Below are 26,345 nucleotides of genomic sequence, written 5' to 3' on the forward strand. Positions count from 1 at the left end.
TAAAGAGCTAAATCCATTCTCTAAGCAATATTTTTCATGTTTTCTTCACTTAATCAGACCAAGTAACTGTCCAGTGTCATGATTCATTAAATTGTTAGTTCAGAAAGTTAATGTCTGTTTACCACACTTACCATCCAAACAAACTCACAATTTCCCAATATTGAAATAGCATCAAGTACGTGATCAGCAACCCGAGTTTCTGGGTGTGAAACAGCACATACTCAACTTACAACATACCCTGTTAAACAAACACTAACCTCATTGAAAACTGGATACATAACTGCATAAAGTGGCATGGAAACCGTAGATGTGGTCTCTGCTTCATTCTTCATCTCTTCCATTGTCATCCTCATTCAAAGACCTACAAATGCTGAAAAACCAAGGCTATGAAAGCAAAGGACTCTTCATTCACAGCAGCTGTTCTCTCTTCTCTGGACAAGAATGTTTTAGTTCCTAGAAAGAGGAGTGTACAATTACAATAAAATATTTCTACTTTATTTACTTAATACTGCTCCTCTTCCCCCTTCTCAAGTACATACACAAGTAAAACTGTAACGTGGTTTTAAGTATTGGAATTTCCTTACACGTGGAGATAGCAAAGAAAGAATACTCAACTAAAATGGCTTACATATTAAACAAATTTCTGCCATAAATTATTTACTCCATTCCCATTAAGAGAAGCAAGCTATAGTACTAAGATTCACTCCTTTAACAGGTGTCTCATGTATAAGAAGACATTTACTGCAAGTTACTTTCCTTTCCTAATGTGTTGAGTCCCCCCTACCAGAAGATGGATGTTGAGAAATTGAACTATTCCAAAGATAATCAAGTGCAGTCTGGAATGTTCCAGTATGTCACTGCCAAAGCAGGAGCAGGTTCTACACCACACCAAAGTGCAAACCTATCTAAACCACTTCAGCATATACAACGAAACCCCCCAACTATATACAACACACTGGGAGAGAATAGATTTAAGTTTAAGGGAGATCCCATATGCTACAGTCTTCAAGGGAGGTCCTCAGAGCCTCTGCGGTCATGACCAACAGTTACATCTTTCTGTCTTGAGCATCCTTGAGCACCAAGGCAACCTCCACCAGAACCAGTTTTCTTGGTCACCACCATAATCTGGAGCATCCACCTTGGGAAGGCAGAAGAGCCTCTTGAGGTCCTCCCAAGGCAGGGGGTAAAGTCTGTCCAGCAACCAAGTACTTGGAAATGCCCTTCAGGGTCCTCCATTCAGCCAGGCCCATCTGTGAAAGAGCTAGGTGCAAGGGAAAAGCCATAGCTGGTCTCCAGACACTCGATAGGGTCTCTTGTCAGAGGGCTTCACCAGGGCCAGCACAGAATATGCAGTGCTTCAGTAATGGTTATCGATCAGCTAGCCTTGCTCTTCTTGTTTAAAGAGCTTGATAAACTGGGAATTGTCCTTTGGCCCTTGGGAGACTTCACATGGGGAAGTCTTCCAAATCCCCTTCAGCCACCTTTCAAAGTTCCCCCTCCTAGGAACATAGGCAGCTCTGGGTACTTAGCACTACAGTGGGCCCCTACCAAAGCCTCGCTGTTGCTCGGTGATGTGAGCAGCAGATTCTGTGGTCCTCCAGGGCCTTTGACCAGTTGGCGGCCATGATGGTGGTGGTGAAGACCCACCCAAGTTGGGCATCTGCCCCTCTGCAAGGACCATATATTCAGCTCCCTGGAGCTTCTGAGCCCCCCACATTGGCTCCTGGATCGAGTAGGTGGGTGGGGGTGTCACATGCCCTACTATAACCTATTAAGTCCACCATTGAGCCCGTCTCAATGGTAGGATGGATGGTGCCAAACTGCTGCTATTCGCACCAAAACCAGGAGCTCCTACTGCCACGTGTGGTGTTCGGGGGGGGGGGGGGGGGGGGGACCTGCCTTGGGGACATCAGAGGGGTCCTTCCTATATATCTAAGAATATTGTTTATGATTTAATCCTGCCCTGGGGCTGATACCAGGTTCCTCAACAAGCTATAGCTAAAGCCTGGGATAAAGGAGGGCTAAGAATCTCTTGGCTCTACTCCTGTAAGGGCTGTGGCCTGAATACCAGGAACTAAGGCCTACAGACTCAACCATGAAGACCACATGCTATGGACTGGTTCCTGAGGACAGAAGCTGCTGCTGCATCACTCTGAACCAACCTAGGCCATCTACTCAGAGGTAGTGAAAAACTGGAGAATTCCAGGCTGTACTAGCCCTTATACCTGTGGTGTTACTGCAATAGTTCAGTATCTCTACCTTTAGCTACCTGTAGGTGAACGGAACCTGTTGGTTTGGGCTGGTCTAGGCTAGGCAATAAGGAATAGACACAAAAGCAGGCAAGTATGTCTACAGAACACAGAATTAGAAGTGATAATTTTTTGGAAAATATTTTTCATACATTTGGAAACCACTGTATTTGTTTTTCATAAGCTTAAAGTATTCACAATACTGAGCTGTTTAATCCTTTTATTAGAATTAATCCTCCTCCTCCCCCTTAAATTACAAAACCAGCTTAGCAGGAGCACAGGCACACTAGAACTGTGCATTTCAAGACAGGAGGCATTTCTCAGAGAAAACATCTTCCTTACGTAGCAAGCCATTTAAATTATCTATACCTATATGTACAAAGGCTAGTATTTATTATTAAATCGCTATTCTCACTGAAATAATAGTTCACATGCTATTCCTTATTGGTAAAGGGTATTCAATATTTCAAGCTTTGTCTCTGATTATGGACTTAAATCTTTTGGTGCCTTGCCTCCTGCAAAGCAATTTTTAGAACTAGTAAAGATGCACTATAAAAAAAAAAAACTTTCATGCCGGTGTTTATGTAGTGTGCCAGCAATGAACATACACAATGAAACCACATTTATATAAACAACAAAAAAAAAAGTGAAAAATGACAAAATAAGCTGCTTCACAGTAAAAGAATACAGGCGTTTATAATAGTAGATTTCTAATCTGTCTCTCCCCAAAAGACTAAACTACAGTAATCAGATTACTAAAAGGTGCCTCCCTAACAGCATCTCCAATTTGAATCCAAGGGAATAAGGTTCTAGCAGACAGGACCTTTGCTACTCCTTGCAGAATTCTGTGCACAAATTTCACAATTCTGTATACTTTTAAGCCTCACACAGTAAAGTGAGAAACTTGCAAAACAGTGCTTCTCTTATTAGGAGTAACAAAACACAGTTTTTCCATGCTCTTTAATGCTGGAAGCCCTTTGTGAAAAATGTCTCACTTCATACCATGCTCACTAAGTTGGTGTTTTAAAGAGCTGACTTGGGTGAGGATCATGGACGGATAAGGGGGACGGGTCCAGTCTCTTCCCTGGTAAACTTCCCAGAAAGGGTCCTAGCAATGAAATCTGATGGGCCTGTAAAAGTAAGAGGGTAACCAGATGCAATGAGGTAAGATCAAGACAAAATGCAGAAAAAAAAAAAAGGAATTGAGCTAGGTAGAACGAATGAACTTTAGGAGACAAGAGAACAAGTGAAGATAGCCAAGAACTAAAATTATATTCAGATTAGAAACTATTTACAATAAGATTTTTAATAAAATGGACTACATATACACAGACATACATACACACACACACACATTGTACTGCAATGCTTTATACTTGGGTGTTGCCAGGACACGGTGTAGGGCATTACAGATAATCCAGAATTCTGCAGCTAGATTGAGGGCCTGATACACAAAGCTTTCTGTGCTTGAAACATTTGCTTTAGACTGCTTGGAACCAGTCTAAAACAAACCTTGTTTAGTACCTGATGCACAAATGGGTTCTACATGGCTAACTTTTTGCTGTAGCTGCTCACAGAAATCCAATGCACATGCAATGAGCTCATTAGTATTAAAATCAGCATTCCTTGCAATGCTCAGAAAGGAGTTCCTAACTTTCATGTGCAAAATTTTCCAGCATGTCTGCACTCTGCTTGAATATTAATAGTAAAACTTGTCCAAGAGCTGAGAACAGTTTAAAGGGGTGGAGAAACAAGCAGACAACTAATTGGGGGAAAGCCCCCATAATGTCAGCTTTGGGGGGGGGGGGGGCTTTCAGCAAGGAGGAGTTTTTTTCAATAGCAAATCAGTATGGAAGAGTAGAGAACAGCTTAGGGGCTAGAAACAAGAGAACAGCCAATCGGCTGGGGGAAGTCCCTATGATATCAGCTTGGGGGGGGGGGGGGGGGGAACATTCAGCAAGGAGGAGATTCCCAAGTAAGCTGCAGGAGGAAGGAACAGCCAGCATCAGAGCACTGCAAGGGAAAGGAGCCAGGGGTAGTGGAGCCAGCAAGTACTGCAGGGGAAAGGAGAGTACAGCAGGATTCCTGGGCATGTGCAGAACATGGACACTTACCGAAACTGTTCTGCGCAGACACTTTTCCTACAGAGCCGCTTGCTGAATTTATGTGAATCTGACGTGCATGAGATTTATATTGTATGCTATTTCAAAATTGGTAACTTGTACCATGGATTTAAATTTTTTTTTTTTTTTTTTTTTTAAATAGAGACTTTTGAGCATTGGCACCTCGATTCTGGGAAAGGGGGAAATTAAAGCATGTCACTCCTTTATTGAAGCAGCTTCGCTGGCTGCCTGTGATATAACGTATACAAGGCTTTGATATTAATTTTCCAGATAATGAATATAGCTCCATAGTATTTACAAGTGAATTATATACACCAGCATATTGTTTGAAATCTGATAGTGAGAGGCGGCTTTCCGTACCAGTATTGAACATAATCCGTTATGATCTGTATTGTTTTAATAATTTAGTTTTATTCTATGCTTGTAAGTAGACTGTATTTCCTTTGTAAGTCATTTAGTATTATGTAGGGTATACATTTAAAAAAATAAAATCCAACCAAAAACTGTTGGATTACCAGACAAAAAAATTATGTTCTGTGATAATCACAATTTAATAGGACACTTTAAATTGTATTAAATTACTACGGTGGGCATCATCCAGTTCTAGAACTATCTTCTTCACTATAATCACTTTTGATACTGTGCTTGCCTAAAGCGGTGTTTGTCATTGTAGTGAGCTGAGCAACAAGCATTTAAAAGAACATAAATCCTGGTCATTTAACACCAGCCAGGGTTTCAGTTTAATTAAAACATTTGGTATAATTTTCTAACGTAAGATCCTTAAATCTATTCTATACATCATAGATACTGTGAAAAGTAGATAAACCAGTAGTAGTTCAGGAATAATCCCATCATCCCTGAACAAGTGTGTTTTGATTAGACCTGTTAAACTGAACTGCTTCCCCAAACACTCCGTCATACTTTCACAGGATGAGTTACAAAACTTTTAGGATTATGAACTTGTCCAGGATTCTGTACAGAAACTAACTCCTCACACTGTCCAGAGATAATGTAGCTTTAAACATATCGCAACCCACTCTAGGCCCATAGATTTTAACAGCTGCCACTTAACAAGCCAGATCTAAACTTTTTAAATAAAGGTCTATAAGAACAAACTCTAGACATCTAAGAATATCTACCAGCATAGTGAAGGCATGCTGTTAAAAAAAATAACAATCAGAATGGATTCATACATGTTATTTTAGAATTCCAATTTTTTCATCATTATAAAAGTGTTCCTAAAGTGTCATACAGAACATGTTCAATAACTTGTTTTCATTGGAGAAGTTTTCAAATTGATCAATATACTTATATTGAGGCAGTAATTTGCCTCTGACGTCCACTGTTATTTTGATTACAGCAGATGAGAGAGGCAATCACCCCTCTCCTCAAGTCACTTCACTGGCTTCCGATCAGATACCGCATACAGTTCAAGCGTCTCCTACTAACCTACAAATGCACTCGATCTGCAGCCCCTCCTACCCTCATCTCCCCTTACGTCCCTACCCGTAACCTCCGCTGTCAAGACAAATCCCTCCTTTCAGTACCCTTCTCCACCACCGCCAACTCTAGGCTTCGCCCTTTCTGCCTCGCCTCACCCCATGCTTGGAACAAACTCCCTGAGCCCATACGCCGGGCCCCCTCCCTACCCATCTTCAAATCATTGCTCAAAGCCCACCTCTTCAATGTCGCCTTCGGCACCTAATCACTACACCTCTTCTCAGGAAATCTCAACTACCCCAACTTGACATTTAGTCCTTTAGATTGTAAGCTCTTCTGAGCAGGGACCGTCCTTATTTGTTAATTTGTACAGCGCTGCGTAACCCTAGTAGCGCTCTAGAAATGTTTAGTAGTAGTAGTAATCAAACTTAAAACTGTCTTCAAATGCTCCTGAAAAAAATTCTGACTCTCTATAGGTTATTGTTGTTTGTTAAAGGCAGAACAAAAGTAGCAAGTATTGTGGGTTAAAAAAAAGCAGCACAAATAATAATGGTTATTCAATTTTCATGCCCAGTGCATTCAGTCACTTGGTATATTTTTCTATACCTGTCAGTGGTAATGTACTTGCTCCCTGCACACAGCCTCTCTCTGCATTTTATACTTCCACTCACAACCTAATATAGGCTGACCAAATATGGCCCAATGAGAATGCACTCTCCCTCAACACCCATTCTACCTCCTCTCAGATATGAAGCCTTAACCATGTTTCCCCAACTACTCTCCTTGCTGTGTTGGTGGTGTTCCCGTACTGCAAGGCTACCCTTTTGGATCCGACCTTGATAAATTCTGCACCCTGGCCCATCTCCTGTCTCCTTCCACAGAGCACAAAGGAGACAGCGAAGGTGACTCAATAAAACGATGATACTGTTTTTGTTGTTTTTGTTACATTTGTACCCCGCGCTTTCCCACTCATGGCAGGCTCAATGCGGCTTACATATTGTATACAGGTACTTATTTGTACCTGGAGCAATGGAGGGTTAAGTGACTTGCCCAGAGTCACAAGGAGCTGCCTGTGCCTGAAGTGGGAATCAAACTCAGTTCCTCAGTTCCCCAGGACCAAAGTCCACCACCCTAACCACTAGGCCACTCCTCTACTGTGTGTGGTCTAGAAGATTTATTGGTTAAAAAAAAAAGAACACAAAAAGGTCATTATGGAGAAAAGCTTGACAAACTTAGTGAATATTGTACAACATTGGTTTCTACAAGTGTTATCCACATTCTATATCCAGCTATCATTGTATGGTTGCTACGATGAGACCAGTCTCTCATTTGTCAAGCTAGCCATAAAAGTAATTTAAACCCAATACATTGTTTCTGTTGATCACCAGGTTGTGGCACATCAAGAGCGTAACAAGATTTTGTAAACATTATCAAGTCTGTGCTAGATATTATCGGATAAATACTGATGTTTGATACACAGCCTAGGAATAGGCAACATCAGAGGAAGTGATCACTTTTCCTTTTTTGTTTTTGACATGATAAACATAAAGGAATCCTGTTCAGAAGAAATGGATCCTCAGGAGCTTAGCCGAGATTGGGTGGCAGAGCCGGTAGTGGGAGGTGGGGATAGTGCTGGGCAGACTTATACGGTCTGTGCCAGAACCGGTGGTGGGAGGCGGGGCTGGTGGGTGGGAGGCGGGGATAGTGCTGGGCAGACTTATACGGTCTGTGCCCTGAAAAAGACAGGTACAAATCAAGGTAAGGTATACACAAAAAGTGGCACATATGAGTTTATCTTGTTGGGCAGACTGGATGGACCAGGCAGGTCTTTTTCTGCCGTCATCTACTATGTTACTATGTAATTATAATCATATTACACATGGTTATGCAGCCACTTTTGATAGATACACAAAATGTTTTCTCCATGTAACTTTATTCACCTCTGAACAGAAGGATGACGACATCACTATACATCACATAAGTACTTTAAATACAACGCAGCAGCGTCCCAGTCCCTTTGCTACTGTTTGAACTTTGAACCAGTCGTTACTAATCTGGAGAATATTCAGAGTGGTAAGAAGTTTTTTTATATTGTCTCTCAGACTGGGGAGAATTTTCAGAAGCCAAAACTATTTTGTAATGCGGGTTCTGCCCTGATGTTTTATTTAGTTTCTAACATAAGGTTTTGATACTATTTGAGGGGTTCTCTTATATGCCGTTCACCCTTGGGGCTATATCACCGCATGCTCTTAATGGCGTTTCCCTTTTTAGCTTTTTTTCCAAGAGTGTGGGGTGCTGCCAGCAGTGCTTCCCTCCATTTTTTTTACCACAATAGCAAGTAAGTCAGTTCTTCCTTTTTCCTGTCTGTGCCTTTCAACCAGACTGTAAGAAGGTCATGTCACTCATATACTACACTATGGCTTTTTAAAATAACGTAGTTACGTTCTACGTGACAATTTCAATACGGCTCCTTTGTCTGCAGGATTAGTATACAGTCCAGTTTGTTTTCAATGTCCGTTCCACATTGTACATACTTTAGGCAATGATCACAATCGCACACACTTTTTTTTTTTTCAACCTCCCAACCTTTTTCATGTTACTTTTGTTTAAGTATTTAAATATATATAGCTATGTTGCCATACAAATTTGTTAGAGCAGAGGTTAATGCATGTTCGGCACACTTCTTAATATTTCATCACCCCTGGTACTAATACACATTCTCTAATGGAAACACTCACATTGTTTTCATTTCACAAAATGCTGACATTTCATCCAATTTTTATAGATTTAACTTGATATATTTACAGAAAGTAACATTGATACACTCATCCATACAACATAGGAAGGTACATCAAAATTATATTTATTTCAGGTGGGGTATATCACTACTTAATATTTGTGTGTATGTTATTTTGCATGTCCTTATGACAGTATCACAAATTAGACTGGGATATTGTTTATTAAATTAACTATTCAACTTTTACTGGGACATATTGGTGCTCATTTTCAAAGCATTTAGACTTACAAAGTTGCATAGAAACCTATGGAACTTTGTAAGTCTATGTGCTTTGAAAATGAGCCTCATTATATACCATTCCCTATATTTTCAGTTGTTTCACTCAGTTTATTTTATTTGCCCTACATGTATATTAGTTTGAATTTGTATGTTCATTTTGAAGATACACATTGCTATTTCATTTACAGTTGTGTTCAGAAAGTTTTATTACTTAGATTTTACTGTCATTGTATGCTTTATTTTTTTAGCATATTTTTATTCTTTCATTTTTCTTATGTAATTTTTGATGTTCTTATGTATAGACTCCTGCGGCAGGCCAGTAGGCTGAAACACAGTCATGTTAAGTTGTTGTTACAGACCAAAGAGTCATTGTTGACCAATAAATCTTCTACACCACACACAGCATCATCATTTTATTGAGTCACAGTCACTGTCTCCCTTGTGGTATTCTCTCTGTGAGGTTCTTCGTTCTTCTGTTTCGTTGTCTCCTTCCATCAGAGGACACTTCAGGCTTGTGCTCCAAGTCCTGAAAACCTTAGATTACTTGAGGGCTCAACCAAAGTGGAGGAGTGGCCTAGTGGTTAGGGTGGTGGACTCCAGTCCTGTGGAACTGAATTCAATTCCCACTTCAGGCACAGGCAGCTCCTTGTGACTCTGGGCAAGTCACTTAACCCTCCATTGCCCCAGGTACAAATAAGTACCTGTATATGTAAGCCACATTGAGCCTGTCATGAGTGGGAAAGCGCGGGGTACAAATGTAACAAAAAAAAAAAAAGGGAAAAGGAGCTATTACAGGGGAAAATTCACAACCTAGCCCCAGGGTACCTGGCATTCCGCACAGAGGTTAACTCAGCCACAATTAAAATATAGTCTCAATTATCTGAACTTTGGTTATCCAACATTCTGGATTAACTGATGACCCCTCCCCCCCCCCCCCCCCCCAAAAAAAAAAAATACAGCAGCCACTCCCCCTTCTGGCTTTCCCCCCCCCTCAACGTGCCTCCCCCCCAGGCCTACCTTACAAGCCCTGGTGGTCCAGTGGTGTAATTAGGGGTAGGAGCAATTCCCAGTCACTCCTTCCTGTGCCAGCTCCGCTTTCAAAATGGCTGATCAAACAAAATAAAACATGGAAAAGAAAATATGATACCTTTTTTATTGGACATTACTTAATACATTTCATGATTAGCTTTCGAAGGTTGCCCTTCTTCCTCAGATCGGAAATAAGCAAATGTGCTAGCTGACAGTGTATATCTGAGGAAGAAGGGCAACCTTCGAAAGCTAATCAAGAAATGTATTAAGTTATGTCCAATAAAAAAGGTATCATCTTATTTGCTTTTCCATGTTTTATTTTGTTTGATATCTATTGATAACCTTAAGGGTGGACTAACACGGCTACCACACTCCTCTACTTAAAATGGCTGATGAAACCTCTAACGGCAGTCTCACAAGACAACTGTCAAAGGACAAGACAGTCATTTTGAAATTGGCACTGGAGCTGGTATGGGTAAGCATGACTGGGGATCTCACAAAATGGCTGCCTTTACCTCTGGGGATCACTCCTGTCCTGACTACACCACAGCACTAGATTACCAGAGCTTGCAAGGTCAGCAGGGGTGGGGGGGATGTACCTAGCATGGTGAGGGGTTGGAGCTGCTACTGTCTGGGGGAGGGATATAATAAGAGATTTAACTCGTACCTCTGCACAAACCTCATTATCGACCTTGTCAGTTCCGTTTATGTTGGATAAAATTAAGAATCTGTATATCATAATAAAGAGAGTACTCTCCATCAGGAGGACAAAACCTTTTCACTGCTTGGTTGTAAGATTTTATTCATCTGAAATCAAGTTTCCAAGCAAAAATGCTGCAGTCTACTAACCCACAACCATCACATTTTGATACTTAAAAGTACAATGGCTTGGGAGTTAAAAGAAACACAATGACATTATAGGGTGAGGGTCATTTGAAAACAGGACTAGGCCCAGTGAAAGAACTATGGGCAGCAATTACAAGTAAAAGCAAGGACAGGTCTAATGAAATCCCAAGGTGAGAAGACTCACAGCTGAGATAAGCATATTAGCTGTCAGTATAGGCATGACCTAGCAATAATTTAGCTACAAACATGAATAATCATACACTGTATACACTCCACCACTTTTTCCTGTGACCCAATAAATTATTTCTTGCTAGCCGGGGGGGGGGGGGGGGGGGGGGGGGGGAGGAGAAGGAGGAAGCTGAATCACTAAAACTTGCTTTGATGTCACTAAAAACAGTATAGTATTTCAGTTTAATATTTTAAATTGCTTTGCTTGCGTTCTAAAAACCCAATATAACAAAATAGAATATCAGGAATGTATCTCTCAAAATTATAAAGAATGGTAATGTTATCTTGTCCGTTTATGAAATGATTTCACTGGAGACATGACGATAATTGTAAATGCCTTCCACGGAATTAACCAGTCTCAAGTTGGCTAAATAGTACCTAAATTACTTCCTTCTGTATAATAAAGAACAATGGAGAAACTAAATTGTCATACATAAGGGCTTCCTGAAGAAAATTAGTAACAGGAGGCTCTGGAGGTTAAAAAGTTAGTTACAGAACAAAGTCTCAAACAATTTCTCTAATTAGCCACCTACTTGGCATTCTCTAGATTAGAAGGGTGGTTAAAAACAGCAAGCATCGGAAGTGCTCAACTATTTCAGGCAGCATAAACAATGTAAGACACCAAATAGGTTTTTAAGGAACTGGGCATGTCTTTCTACCGAAGGGAAAAAACTATAGCCTATTGATACTGCCATTATAGGTACTGTGGAAAAATAGCTTTATGTAGTGACATCAACGAATCATTTTGCGCCAAGATCACAGATAATGGCACCTTTTTGGCAGTTATCTGTGGTCAGGGTAGGGCAAAGGATTGAAGGCTGTTTCCTTCAGCTCCACTGAAGAGGTGCTGCCTGCCTGCAGTTGGAGTGACTGGGAATAAAGGAGACTATGGGAGAACAAAGTCTGGTTCCAGTGCTGGGTACAACAATTGGAGGGAGAGGGTGGAATGTGAGACTAGTGGGATAACCACATTTAAGGAGAACTGTCACCTTTACTATACAAAAAGAAAAAGAAAGTTGTCTCTGTATATACTTAGCATGAGACTGACTAGCTATATTAATGACACCATTACCGTTTCTCCCCGAAAATAAGACACTGTCTTATATTAATTTTTGCTCCCCAAGACGCACTAGGTCTTATTTTCAGGGGATGTCTTATTTTTCGGGGAAACATCGGGGTCGGCCCCCCCACCCGAGGTCGCCGGGCCCCCCCCCTCCACCCGCCCCTCCCGGAACTAACCTTAAACGCCTTCTTTCACCTTCGCACTCGCAGCAAGCAGCAGCAGGGCAGGCCACTCCTTCCTTCCGTGACCCGCCCTCGTCTGATGTAACGTCTGCGAAGGCGGGGCACAGAAGGAAGTAGAGGTCTGCCCTGCTGCTGCTTGCTGCACGTGCGAAGGTGAAAGGAGGCGTTTAAGGTTAGTTCCGGGAGCAACGGAGGGCAGGTGGAGGGGGGGGGGGGGGCCTTATATTTTCCAATTGCAGCAAGACCTCTACTAGGTCTTATTTTCGGGGAATGTCCTATTTTCGAGGAAACACAGTACTTAAGATACCATGGACTTGCTTTTGCTTAAGACCACCATACTTTTTCTTAAGCACAACAGTTTAAAAACCTTCTATTCCATATTTACAAAGCAGAAAAAGTAATGACATTATAAACTGCTACTCTTTCAAAGCATACTTATAGGAGAATGTGTATGGTTAAGCTTTCTATACCATCCTTTGCAGAGCAAAGCTGTTTGCAATCTAATCCATTCATAAAATAAACTCTTACAACATTTCAGGAGGCTTAAAAACAAGGAAAGCTAAAAAGAACAAGAGGTTTTAAAGGTGTTCTGCAGTAATTTCCATTTTCACGTGATAAGCATGTGTTAATTTTTTTTTTTGACGGGGGAATCATGGGTGCAGAGTGGGTGTTTCTGCATTACCTGGCTAGCACAAATGATTAGCACATGCTAACCGGATAACACAGGTTAACACGAGAGTACCCAGCTCTTCCTAAAGAGGTAGCAAGTGCTCCTGCATTATTTTACAGGTCTCGTGCTAATGTGATCACTGGCACAGGACCTGCCTAAGTGCTGCGTTAAATCTGGGCTTACTTTATTTTAATAAACACAGGACTTTCAGATGCTCCCTGCTTTGATACCTGATCTATTCCCCTGCCCTAAAACCTACAGAACTCCTTAACAACCCTCAAATGCATCTTCAAGGCTGTTATGTTTATTATGTAACTTTATATACCGCCTAATTTGAAGAAGTCTGTCTAGGTAGTTCACACAAATCCATATATAAAGGAAAAGGAATTCCAGCAAAATATAGAATACTAGTAACGAAGGCCCGTTTCAAATCGCAATGAAACGGGCACTAGCAAGGCTCCCCTCCGTCCCTTTGTGTCTCCGTGTGTCGCCGGCCCCCCTGCAGCCTCCGTGCGAGAGCTACAGTGCAGTACAATGTTGGAGCTGAGAATGTGCTCCGCCCTCAACGTCATAACGTTTGACGCGAGGGCGGGGCCCACAGACTGTGATTTTGTGTGGCTTCAGAGCTTCGAACCTGGCTTCAGTGACGTCAGTGCAAATAGAACGTTGAGGGTGAGTTTTATATATATAGATAAGATGAGTATGCCAAGAATCAGTCAACAGAAAAAATATAATAGCTGCCCAGGACCCCAATGAGTCTCCAAAATCAAGCTGGAAGGGGGGGGGGGGGGGGGGGGGGGAAGAGTGTGTTGTCAGAGCACTTTTTAAATGTGTCAGATTATATTCTAAAAGAAGGGTTAGAAAAAAAACTGACAAATGTGTTGAAGTAGACTAATAGTTCCACAGTAAGGGCCAGACCATAGAACGCCATGTCAAGCTCATCCTGGAGCTGGAACTATAACAGTTTTAGCTGGAATATAAGGTATGGGCAAATCTGACAGATGACCGTCACAAAGCACCTGGTGTGTCAAAAGACAACTTCAAATTTGACCCTATAAGAATCCAATAACATATGTTTTCATTAATAATGGAGTCACGTCAAAGTACTTGGCATAATTGTTCTGCACAAACTGTAGCCTTCATGTTGTTATAACTGAAATCGTTAAGGGCATGACAATCAAAGTGATTGATAGGCATGAACAAGAGTAATGAGAGCAACTTTATCCAAAATAACCTAATAGCTCTGATAGGATGGCGTAAAAAAAGCCTGCATGACAGATTAAATTTGAGCATTAAAAGTCACGTCTGTATCAAGGTTACAACCCAGAATTTGAAGGGATCAAACCTGTGTAATTCCTCTCTCCACATTAATTTACTGTATATTAAAGTGATGCAAGTTTAATCGCTTGGTATACAGCCTTTTAGTAATAGTAGCAAAGTGGTTCACAAACCAAATAAAATATGCACAAAAAAAGAAAAAAAAAAAGGTTATATCAAGAAGAACAAGGGAAACGAAAATAAGTAAAACAAATGGTAAGGTGATAGGTTTTTGGGGGAAGGCAGGAGAATCACCAGTTTGAATAAATCTGTGTGCGTTTATCTAACTTGTTCTCACAAGATGGCGTTATTAGCTTGGAGGGGGAGAGGGGTCACTACATAGGTGGTTTCTACTGCCATTACACACACAGGGGCTGATGCAGAAAGCTACAGGGTAGAGCCAGATGCTAACAGCTTCTAGCGCAAAATTAAAATGAAAACCGCAATACGGTAAAGAAATGAGATTTAAATCTGAAGTATGCAAAACTTTGCACTAAATCAGGGTAAGTCTGCCCGATGAATACAACAGTTCTACAGTAAGGACACCCTCCCTGTGCATGCCTGAAGAAAATGAAAAGTATCAGCACACATCTGCATACCTTATACTGCGTATAAATAGCCTCACAAAAATTTCTTGCATGTGAAATTTTTACAAGGCTGATTTATCTGCCGGACATTCCAGATCCTGTGCAGATAATTCATTTTCTTTGATCATGCACAAAGAGCTGTTACTGCCCATTCTGTCTTTTAAAGTAACAGATACTATGATCGCAGAGAAAAAGAAGTGGCAGTAAATCCCCAAAACTCCTCTCAATTAACCTTTCTACACTGCCTCAGGCCTGGCAATGAATTTCTCTTATGTGCTCATTAAAATACCCCATTTATATCTGTGCATTGGGGAGGAAAACCTAAATGATGGTAACTGCTTTTGGTACTATACTTGCAATATATTCATGCAAGGAAGCATTACTTTAGTTTATGTTTGTTTTTGTATTATTTAGGCATGCTCATGATGCATCCCTCTGCTTCTGGCCCCTCCTCCACTTGACCCTTGTCTCCCCTTTGGTCTCCCTCTCCCTATTTCCCTTTCTTAACCTAGCCATCAGTATGGAATAACTGACATTTTGTTTTTTAACCACTTAGCCGCCAGTGATTGGATTGATTTTGTGGTATATCATATGCAAGAAATAAATATTTGCGTCTGGAGTGGGTAACATTTAATAAATGCCTCATGACCATTCATTTTAATATACTATGTGCTCATATGTACCACAGAAGAGCCCCTTACTCCTGGGGGAATTCTGTACTACTGCACAAGGAAGAGTTTCTGCATAATTCCCCAGCTCCGCAGAATTCTGTATGGTCTGCTTTTGCAACATTTACTTTCGGGCTGCCTCCCTCCCAGCACAGAGAGAGGAGCTGCACAGCCACAGGTCGGGCTACTTCCTTTTCTACTGCTATGATCACAGGCGGTTCCTTTAAGCCAGGCAGTTGCAAGGAGGTCCGCATGGCTCAAAGGAACAGGTGGGTCCGGGACAGCAGAGGAGCAGGAAGCAGCCCGATGTGCGGCTGTGCAGTTCTCTTTTTGCCATGCTGGAGCAGCGAGTACACAAATGTGCATGGAGGGTGGGTGGTTGTGCGGGGGCTGGGAAAAGGATGAGGTATGTTTTGCGCACACCGTGGGAATGGGTTAAAAGGTCTGCAGAAAGGTGCATAGGAAACTCCTGTGGAGGAGGTGGGGGGGGGGGGGGGGGATGTCAGGACTAAAGGGATCACCATCTTCCACCTGCTGGAGACTGAGAATACTGGGGCTCTCTCTAGCTGGTAAGGGCTCTTATTGGCTCTCTCTCTAGAGTCACAGTTCTCAGTCTCCACCTGCTGGAAGGTGTGCACAAGCCATCAGTAACATTCTGGGCCGGGCTGGAGGGACGCTAAGGAATGGGGGAATTCTGCAAAAAAAAAAAAAAAAAAAAAAGTTACAAGTAAGATCTGCACAAAAAAAAAAAAAAAAAACAATTCTGCACAATTTTCCCAGGAGTAACCCCTTTGTGCAACGTGTGCACATTTTGTATCTGGTAATCAAAACACAAATCTTCAATATAAAAAAAAAGCTTTTGTTACGTTTCTTCCTCTTCATGAGCCAATATGCAAAGAGAAATCCGTTCACAACCCATAAAAGCCTTCATGTGTTTGAGAATGCAGGAAACATTTTAGTATAGAAAAGCCAGTGGCAGCCCGAGAACGCAGACCACAAACATTTAATTTACCCCCATAAGATTTAAGCGGTTTCATTACTTAGCCCCTAATTATCAAGTGCTTTCCAGGACAACTTTTAATATACATGTGATTTCAAGTCTATTATCGTCTTCTGTTAGTATCTGGAATTTCCTCTGCAAGATTGTTTTATTTTTTTTTTTAATGTTTGCGTTCTATATCAAACTGCAACAACTTGTGTTAGAGCAACACAATCCAGAGATTTATATTCCTATTACAGGTCAGTAATGGGAACAATAAAGCAGAACAGGTATAGAACATATTGAGTTTATATAATATTTGGGCTATCAAGGGATGTGAACAATGAAAGTTCATTCTATTTGCTAGTTAATGCAAACCTAGATCCCCAGTATGCCCATAGTTCAGGGACTACGAGCTTCAAGCTGCAGGAAGAAAGAGTGTCCCCTCCATCACTGATCTCACCTCTTCTGGCTAAGGAAATGTGTATGATCAATGGCTCATACAAGGGGAAGAAAGCAACAAGCTTTGGTCTGCCACAGAGACTGGCAAAGGTGCTAAGAGAAGATTGGCAAGAGAAAGAAAAGTAGACAAGATAAACAGAGGACCTACAGATGGGTAAGAGGCTGATACAAAAGGGTAGAGGGTAGGTGTGAAAAGGAGATACTGGTTTGAGAGATTGCTGTGGGGATCCGGCAAAGGAACTAAAACAAATTTTGGCTAGTAAAAGAGGACAAGAACTGAAGGAGAGAGGACAATTAAGTGGGCTGATAGTGGGTCTGTGAAAGAAGTACATTTACTAATTGGGATGAGTCAGCTGGTTATGTGCCCTTTCCTTCCAACTTTCTAGTCACTAGACTAAAAAGGTATTTTACTAGAAAGCCAGAGAAAGGGCGAGTAGTACTGGTAGCATGCAATTCTATAACTAGAAATCTTCCTCTTAAAAACATCTTTCCTTTGGTAATCAATATAGGAAGAGGCTATGGTCAGAGACTGAACTAAGGAAGAAAGAATAACTTTCCCCTTTCTTCACAAACAAGAATTTCCTTACATGGGTTAAATGAAAAGTAATGCCTCCATCTCCATAACTCATCAACAGATGGCAGCACTGATGCACTATATACGTTCACCTGTTCTTTAAAATCTCTTCCTTTAACCTCAGAAGGCGAGAACTATGTGAACAGACTGGTTTTGCTATTGCTTGTTAAATGGAAGCATGCAGTGAGCATTCGGTGCAGTTTAAGCAACATTCTGTGATGGAAGGACTCCAGTCAAATTCTAATTGAAATTCAACTCGGTATTTTTTTTTGGCCCAGTGATGCATAAACAAAGTAAAGATTGTAGGCTGGGAAAGGCTGATTTATGTGATCAAAATGAAGTGGATGACCTGTGACAGCAATTGACGAGTCCCACAGGAGAAAGGCTTTGAACCTGTAAAAGGACAGACACTCAACCCTGAAAGAATGATTGAAAAGAGTTCTGAAGCACAAGAAGGAAATTTTATTGCACCATGACAATGTTAGGCCTCACACAGCATGAAATAGAGGCAACTGAGAAGGTAAACCTACTTCCATCTGCCATACAGCCCAGACTTGGGCACCATGTGAATGCCATTTTTTTTTTTCACAAATCAATGAAAAACCTTTTTTTTTTGGGGGGGGGGGGGGGGGGGGGGGCATCTGTTTAAGTCGAATGAAGAGGACTTTGAGCAACTGCTTGAAGTGGTTGAAGAGACAAGATGTGCAGTTTTTTGAAAAAGACTTCTAGAAACTTGCCCATCATTGAAAGAATGTGGGACGAATGGTGACGATCTAGAAAGGTAAATATTAATAAAAGCATACAGAGCCTTCCCAATGCTCCCCTTCTGTGCTCTTGTTTTGCTTTCCTGTGGGAGCGGGTACAGTAATTTCAGTTCGGCACCCAAATCGTACTCAATTTTTTGTTTTAAATTCTGTACCACAGAAGACAAACATATTTCAAGATAAAGTGCAAAAAATGATGATTTCTGGATTTAAAAGCACTGCACTTTACGCTTTTGCTCTAAAAAGAGCAGGCAAAAGGGGATAGTTTTAGTCTTGATTCATGTAACACCAAAACTTCATTTGGGACTCATCAGAATTATCCAGAAATTTGAAGCTGGGACCACAGATGACCTTGCAACATAAAGGTGGTCCCCATATTATAGTAATATTTGCCTTAAGAAAACCTTGGTCGGTGAAACAGCAAGTCAAGAAACAGTATTTTCAAATGGAAAAAGTTTTGTTATAAAAACAAAGCGCAGCCCATGAGCCAGCTATATATTTCTTTCAAATCAAAAGAATTCATGCTGAAAATTTTTAACATTTTACATATCACCACTTTTAGAATTGTAACCCTATCAAGAACATTTCTGCAAAATAAAAGTGCCCCTTTAATATCTAGCAACAAAATTACCCAAAACACAAGCTTTCCTCTTCACCCTGCCTTGCAATTTCAGGTTTTGCTTTATGTACCTCATTAACAGATCTTGAAAAATTATCCACAATCCTCAAAGCTCTGCATTTTCAAACGTCCCCTAGATTCTCCTTTCCACATAAAACGCAACCCCTACCTCATCTCTCTACAACACCCGTTTCTATCCTTCCCTAAATCTTGTTGGGATGTGGACACAACCAAGGACAGCCAACAGAAACATGACATGGTGCTTGGTACGGTGAGCCAGTGCACATTCCTGCAAGATATCTTTTCAAACAGGAAACCCAGAGTGGGAGAGGGGAAGCAGAGCTCAAAATGTGAAGTGCAGCGCTTAACAAAGAAGCAAAAGCCCAGTAAGAAGACAAACCCAATACAGTAGAATGCTGATTATCTAGATTTCCAATTATCCGGACCCATTATCCGCCAATACCTTTTTTTCCCAGCCAATCCTCGCGGTCCGTGCAGAGAAAAGCCCTGCTCTTTCCAGATTCATACACAGCAGAGGAAACAGCCTTGCTATCACTGCTTGTGGGGACGCAGCAGAGGAAAACAGCCTTGCTATCACTGCTTGGAAATGGGAGAAAAAAGCAAAAAAAAAAAAAAAAAAGGCATGTTTTGTCATTAAAAGAGAAAACGGATGTTGTGGAGAAATTAAGAAAGGGAAGTTGTGGAGAAATTAAGAAAGGGAGTATCGGGGAAACATTTGGCAGAAGATATGTCCAATTATCTGGATTTAGGATTCTCGGGACCATCCTCTGCAAGAGGATAGTCCGGATAATCAGCGTTCTCTGTATTAACATTCTCTCATGAGCAGCCACCACAAGTACCAAGATGAGAATCATGCAACGTCAGCTTCAGTAATCAAGTTACATTATTCAGATGTCCAAAACAAGTTGTATTCACCTAGCCTACTGCAGGCATTCACTCAAGAGCAGTGGAGATTGTGTAAACATGAGGTGCAACAACAACAAAAAAAAAAAAAACCCCAAACAACCTGTGTGATATTACTTCCTAGAAATGTTGAAAACAAAAGAATCTGCTACAAAGATAACATTTCCAAACTTTAGAAAGCACTAGCGTTTGGCTCAATAGCTGCAGAAAGGGTGCAGCTATTGCATACCATAAGTAAGTGCTACTTATTTATTTATAACATTTATACCCCGCGTTTTCCCACTTATTAGCAGGTTCAATGCGGCTTACATAGAATATCAGGTTTACAAAGTAACATAGAAAGGATATGGCTGTAATAAAGAGGTGTCAGTCTTGTGGTCCCTGACTGGTCTCAGATCCACATATAAGTTTGCACACTATTGGAAACATACTTGGCTTTACAGACATTTGGGCCGACCCACTTTGGTATAATTCAAGTATAACGGTGAGCATCAGCAGTAAGTTTGAAAGACTGAGATCATACTCCAGATACCCTGGCTTAGGAGTGAGGTTCATTATCCTCATGGTATGCACAAAACTAATCAGAAACTATAATCTCTTCACTGTTTTCTAAACTGAGATGCAATACTAAACTGGAAATGAGATAATGGAAAAGCATTATTTAAATCGGAGCAGAAGTAGATTTTTCATTTGAAGACTTTAAACCATATGAACGGAATGAACATTGATCAAGCTTGTGAGAATAACACTTTCCTGTTTGAGAGACTGCCTGGACCATCACTAGGATGGTGTATGTGATTAGTCATGTTAAACAGAGTTTGCCATTTGCTGTTCTGACCAGAAAATTGAGGTCCCCGTGAATAGTATAACCACCTAAGTAGTGTGCTTTCAAATGGGTCTTTATTAGAATTCTGGACCTTTTTTTTTTTTTTAGATAAATGATAAAAGCACAAACATACACTATTCACATCAAAAGGAGTTTTTGGACCAATAAATGAAAAAAAAAATCTATTTTGTAGTACTCTGAAGTCATCCTTGTCCTCCTGGTTTTGTGTGGTTTAATAATTGACACAAATATGCTTCCACTATAATGCTCAGTGAACATATCACCTGATGATTAGTGACTCTCTGCTATTCCCATGTGGTTTTTTTTGGGTGTGGGGGGGGGGGGGGGGGGGGGGGGGAAGAGAAGAAACAGTCTAATGGCTAGACCAGTGGGCTAAGAACCAACAGCTCAAACCCCACTGATGCTCCTTATGATTTTGGGCAAATCATTTAGCCTCCAACTGCCTCAAATAGATATATTGTAAGTCCTCTGGAACATGGAAATACATTGCGTAAATGAATAATTCACCTTGAGCTACTATTGGGAAAAAAAGGTCACCTACAGAACATTTCATTAAAGACTTCAAGCTTAAAACCCCTTGTGTTTTAATTATTTTTAATTTCAATTTTGTTTTAATTTCATTTCATGTTTTTACATCATAGCATCTGTGCATTAGAATTAGCATATTACTTGGTGATAGGGTGATAACACTCAAGTGAGGGTGTGAAAAAGGAAAAACAGAGATGTAACAAAATAGCGTGAGTCCAAAGCACATAGGCATTACCAAAGCTTTTAACTTATGAAAATCAAGACAAAGACCAATAGTTACATTAAAAGTTCTTCGGGGTTTTTTTTTTTTTTTTTTGGGGGGGTGTAAATAGCACCTTACAATTATAAAGAAGTGCTAAACAATGGAGAATGTTTTAGTCAGTTGCCACTTTTTCTCTCATAAAAGTTTGGCCCATCTGAGCACCACTGACTACTTCCATTACATGAAACAAATCCATTTTAGCAAGATGAATGACAAATGCTATAGAGAGGGAAAGTATGGCTAAAATTTTGTGTTTAACCTATCATGCCACACTAATCTATTTAGCTCTTGCCATTCATTGTCACAACAGCTTAAAAAAAAAAGTTAATACAGAGGATAAAACAGATCATAACTCTTCATACCTTGAGTAGTATGTGCAATTCTGGTCACCTTCTGTAAAAAATAAAATAAAAAGGCAGCAGAAATTAGAAAAAGTGGATGGAATGATTCCTCTGCCAAAAAGCAGCTGCAACCAAAACAGAATAGGTCTGCACAAAGAACAAACAGGAGGTACTTTAACCAGCAGGGAAGTTATTTAATTGCCCAGTTACCCAGATTATTATGAGATGATGGTGCTGGGAGGGAGAGGGCTAATATCCTTGCACTGTCACTGCTCTTCAGAATACTTATCTCCCATCAACTGTTTTTCTTCAATTCTAGATTTCATGTGGGTGACTGTTGCTATTAGTCCCACCCATTGGCAGTGTCAACAAAGAACTAAACTTGCAATATGCAGCATAATTAGTACAGCGTAAATACCTTGCTCTGCAAAAGCTGCTTCCTAGTTTTACAATAAACCAAGTAGTGATTACTAAAGACAATCATGAGAACTAATGGAAACTCACAAAAACCTGAATGCCACACAGAATTTTTTTTGTTTTTTTGAATACAGTATTTCATTAAGTGTTGAATATTCTGTACTCCTTAGCCTATGCACAGCTATGGTATCCCACAGATAAAGATGCTAACATGCTACTACTACTACTATTTATCCTGGGCATTGCTACTGAAAGATGTGGGCGTTTCCGAGGATCTAAATATTTAAGGGGGTCTTTTACAAAGGCAGGGTAGCCTTTTTAGCACACCCTAATCTTGTGAGTGGTTAATAGGCTAAAGAATGCCCCACACAATGGTGTATGGCAGCTAACACCCATTCTCTAAAGAAACATTTGTGTGCTGAACCCATTTTGCAGTTGGGAATCTAGTTTTTTTTTTTTTTTTTTGTCTTGAACAGAGCACTGTGCTGTCAGATCCCTTGTCCAGAGTAATGCCTGTCATGTGATTGACTACCTCGTAGCCCACCTTCCCGCATTGGGTTTTAAATGGTAAAATTGCAGTGAGAAATATGGCGGTAGTCTGGTTTGACTGGCATTTTTAAGTTTTCAGAAGGCTGCAATTTGGTGAACTGGCTTTGAGCTAATTTCAGACTTTGCAACCTTGGCAGAAAGTGGTGGATGCTTGGAATGCCCTCCCGCGGGAGGTGGTGGAGAGGAAAACGGTAACGGAATTCAAACATGCGTGGGATAAACATAAAGGAAACCTGTTCAGAAGGAATGGATCCTCAGGAGCTCAACCGAGATTGGATAGCAGAGCCGGTAGTGGGAAGCGGGGTTGGGAGGCAGGGATAGCGCGGGGCAGATTTATACGGTCTGTGCCAGAGCCAGTGGTGGGAGGCGGGACTGGAGGTTGGGAGGCAGGGATAGCGCTGGGCAGACTTATACGGTCTGTGCCAGAGCCGGTGGTGGGAGGCGGGGATAGTGCTGGGCAGACTTATACGGTCTGTGCCAGAGCCGGTGGTTGGGAGGCGGGGCTAGTGCTGGGCAGACTTATACGGTCTGTGCCAGAGCCGGTGGTTGGGAGGCGGGGCTAGTGCTGGGCAGACTTATACGGTCTGTGCCCTGAAGACCATAGGTACAAATCAAAGTAGGGTATACACAAAAGTAGCACACATGAGTTGTCTTGTTGGGCACTGGATGGACCGTGCAGGTCTTTTTCTGCCGTCATCTACTATGTTACTATGTTAATCATTAGCGTGTGCCAAATGCTAGAAACGCCCATAGGAATCTATGGGCATCTAGCGTTTAGTGCACACTAAAAATGCTAGTGCACCTTTGCTGTAAAAGGCCCACTAAGAGAACTGATATATATCAGAAGGGGGAAGTTGTATGTTATTTTATTGTTTACTGAACTGTGTGTCAAGCTGGTCCCAAAGTACTCCCTAGTAGTCTAAGGTTTCCCAAACCTGTCCTGGGGATTCCACAGCCAATCATAGTTTCAGGAAGTTCATTGTATAAAGACTTCTCATGCATATTCATTATGGAGGCAGCACAGTGGCATTCACTTGCCATCACCGAGGGCTACAAATGGGTTCTGTTATCACAAACTTTGCCTGCACCCAAGCAAAACAAGATTCTTTGGGTACCTAACACAAGTGGACAAATAACTGACTTGAGTATCTTTTGGAAAGTATGAACGCCCCTAAAGTCACAGATCAGGAAATCTTGGAATGCTGCTGGTCTCCCTCACTCTGATCCTGCAAATTCAAACAACCTTTAAAAATGGTCTGTCACCTGCAGTAACTACAAAATCTCTCTCCATATATTGAAGAGACATGTCTGACAACATGTTATGATAATGTCATGACTAGACTATTGTAATACCCTGCACATGGTCAAATCAAAAAGAACTTACATCAACTCCAACTAATTCAGAATGCTGCAGCCAGACTAATAGAAAGCTACCAGTACCTTACAGGGCTAAAATTTAGAACTATGTTTGATTTTCAAGGACTTCAGACAAAATGGGCAAGAGTACTTAAAAAGTAAGTTAGCCCTCTACGGTCCTCTCAAGGACCATCACTACCTGTACCCTGATCCAAAGAAATTTTACATGTGATACTTATCAGCAAGCCTCATCAACACCCCCTCCACAAACACACACACTCTCGCTCTCTTTGGAGCTCACTCCCAGAGGGGGCTATGTCTAACTTGATACTACAGGAAGCAGGTGAAAGCCTGGCTCATCTCACAAGCCTTTAATACAGGTAGTGACTAAACACTCACTCCACACCTGGATTTGCATGCTGCACACCCTGTAACTTAGACCAGTTCCTCATACCTTGTTTAACTGTACAAAGATTTTACATAGTCACCCAGCTATTTATCCCAATTAATTCTGTACTACCAATCTTGTCCCAATCTATATACCTGCACTTGGCTCTTCAGCTACACAGAAATGTATTAGCATCATATCTATGCTATTTGAATGTTCTATTGCATTGTGTGTTTTATTGGTATTATTTTGACATTGTATTATATCTGAGTTATTTGAATATTTTTCCATACTGTCTATTGTAAACTTGGAAATATTTGGTTATTTTACAATTTTAACAATAGTAAGTTTTATGTTAACTGGACCTGCTGTACACCACCTTTGCTGAATCTACTCATAAAGGCAGTTAATAAATCCCAATAAACATATTCCTTAATATGAATAACTTGCATACAACAGAGGTAGTTCGCCTGAAAACCTCACCCATTTGTAACCCATTTGTTGGGCAGACTGGATGGACCATGCAGGTCTTTTTCTGCCGTCATCTACTATGTTAAAATCAATGAATACTACTGTCACAGGTGAACAGGAATTTAAAAAAAAACCCACACCCATTCCCAAAAGATAATTAAAGACCACTAAATCACGTATATTGACCAAACAGCTTTTAATAACTATTAGCCACTACAAATTAAATACAAGTTTGAAAACCTTGAACAGTTATGAATTATTGTGCTGATTTATTGAACACTCCCCCACTCCTTTTTTTGTTAATACAAATGATAAACCAACAGTAGACTTTTTTAAAGGGGAGAAGGCAGCTCAGATTTAGTAACAGACTGCCCCTACTTGAAAGGGCAGCATATGGAGAGGGGGGTGTCAGAAAAGATAGGCAGGGAAAATAGGGCATTTACCATGGGCCCCATACCTGGGGCTGAAAGAGCCTAACATATTTAACAGTAGTCATGCCTACTCATTCCTTTTCTGCCTAGAGCTTAAGGATCAAGTCAATAAGGACTGTTTGTTATTAACACCAACTGAAAGAAGCCCTTGAAAAAAAAAAAAAGCCTTACAGGTGTGGCAATCTTTTCCTTAATTACTCATCAGATCAGCATGTTTTCAATTACAGTACTCATATGAAGACTGTGCTAATTGGCTAAAATATATTGGTAGCATCAAGTCCAACAGGCCCCTAATCCTAAACTATCTAGGGACTATAAAGATAGATGGGGTTTTTTTTTTTGAGCTTCTCTTTCTATAGACAGCCCCTACTCTCACAGCTCAGGGTGTGGTAAACATAACAGCATCATGACACTTTAAAGGGTGTAGCATTTAAATATCTTTACTACAATCACAGTGAACAACCTTCCCTCTCCATCTATATACAACATCACACGAGAAAACAAATAAGATGCTCCTACAAAAAAAAAAAGGAATCCAAACGTGCTATTAGAAATTGAAACATATTTCTCCATCTAAATACCAAGACACAAACCTCTTACCCAGCTCCCAAAATTACAGCAACAAGAGCACAGAAATTACGTAGCCACATCTGAACATAAGACCAACACAAAACTGAGATGGTCAGCTCAGCGCCCGGGAAGGACACGGGGAGGGGGGGGGGGGGTGCAAACAGTAATGCCACGCTGGGAAAAAACCAAGGGTCCATGAGCCCAGCATCATCCTGTGTCCACGACAGCGGCCAATCCAGGCCAAGGGCACCTGGCGAGCTTCAAAAACGTACAAACATTCTATACATGTTATTCCTGGAATTGTGGATTTTTCCCAAGTCCATTTAGCAGCGGTTTATGGACTTGTCCTTTAGGAAACCATCTAACCCCTTTTTAAACTCTGCCAAGCTAACCGCCTTCACCACGTTCTCCGGATGTGCTGTGTCTTGTTCACCCAGTTCCTCCG

At 41.0% G+C, this 26,345-nt stretch overlaps 1 protein-coding gene across 3 annotated transcripts in view; it reads right to left on the reverse strand.

Annotated features, from left to right (window-relative positions):
• The window catches only part of PDCD10 (programmed cell death 10), a 40,475-nt gene that overhangs the window by 13,473 nt on the left and 657 nt on the right, over positions 1 to 26,345 (reverse strand). Inside the window, exons 2-4 of one of the 3 annotated variants that reach the window (XM_030216789.1) lie at positions 21,740 to 21,770; positions 19,280 to 19,413; positions 258 to 453 (exon numbers count right to left, since the gene is read on the reverse strand). In XM_030216789.1, the coding sequence (XP_030072649.1) occupies positions 258 to 353 (96 nt within the window). In that variant the 5' untranslated portion in view covers positions 354 to 453; positions 19,280 to 19,413; positions 21,740 to 21,770. Of the gene's footprint in view, positions 1 to 257; positions 454 to 19,279; positions 19,417 to 21,739; positions 21,771 to 26,345 lie in introns of all 3 variants that reach the window. The other 2 variants (XM_030216790.1, XM_030216788.1) reach the window with 2 other exon arrangements.

Source organism: Microcaecilia unicolor, chromosome 10, assembly GCF_901765095.1.
Source record: "Microcaecilia unicolor chromosome 10, aMicUni1.1, whole genome shotgun sequence".
Taxonomy (NCBI): Eukaryota; Metazoa; Chordata; class Amphibia; order Gymnophiona; family Siphonopidae; genus Microcaecilia; species Microcaecilia unicolor.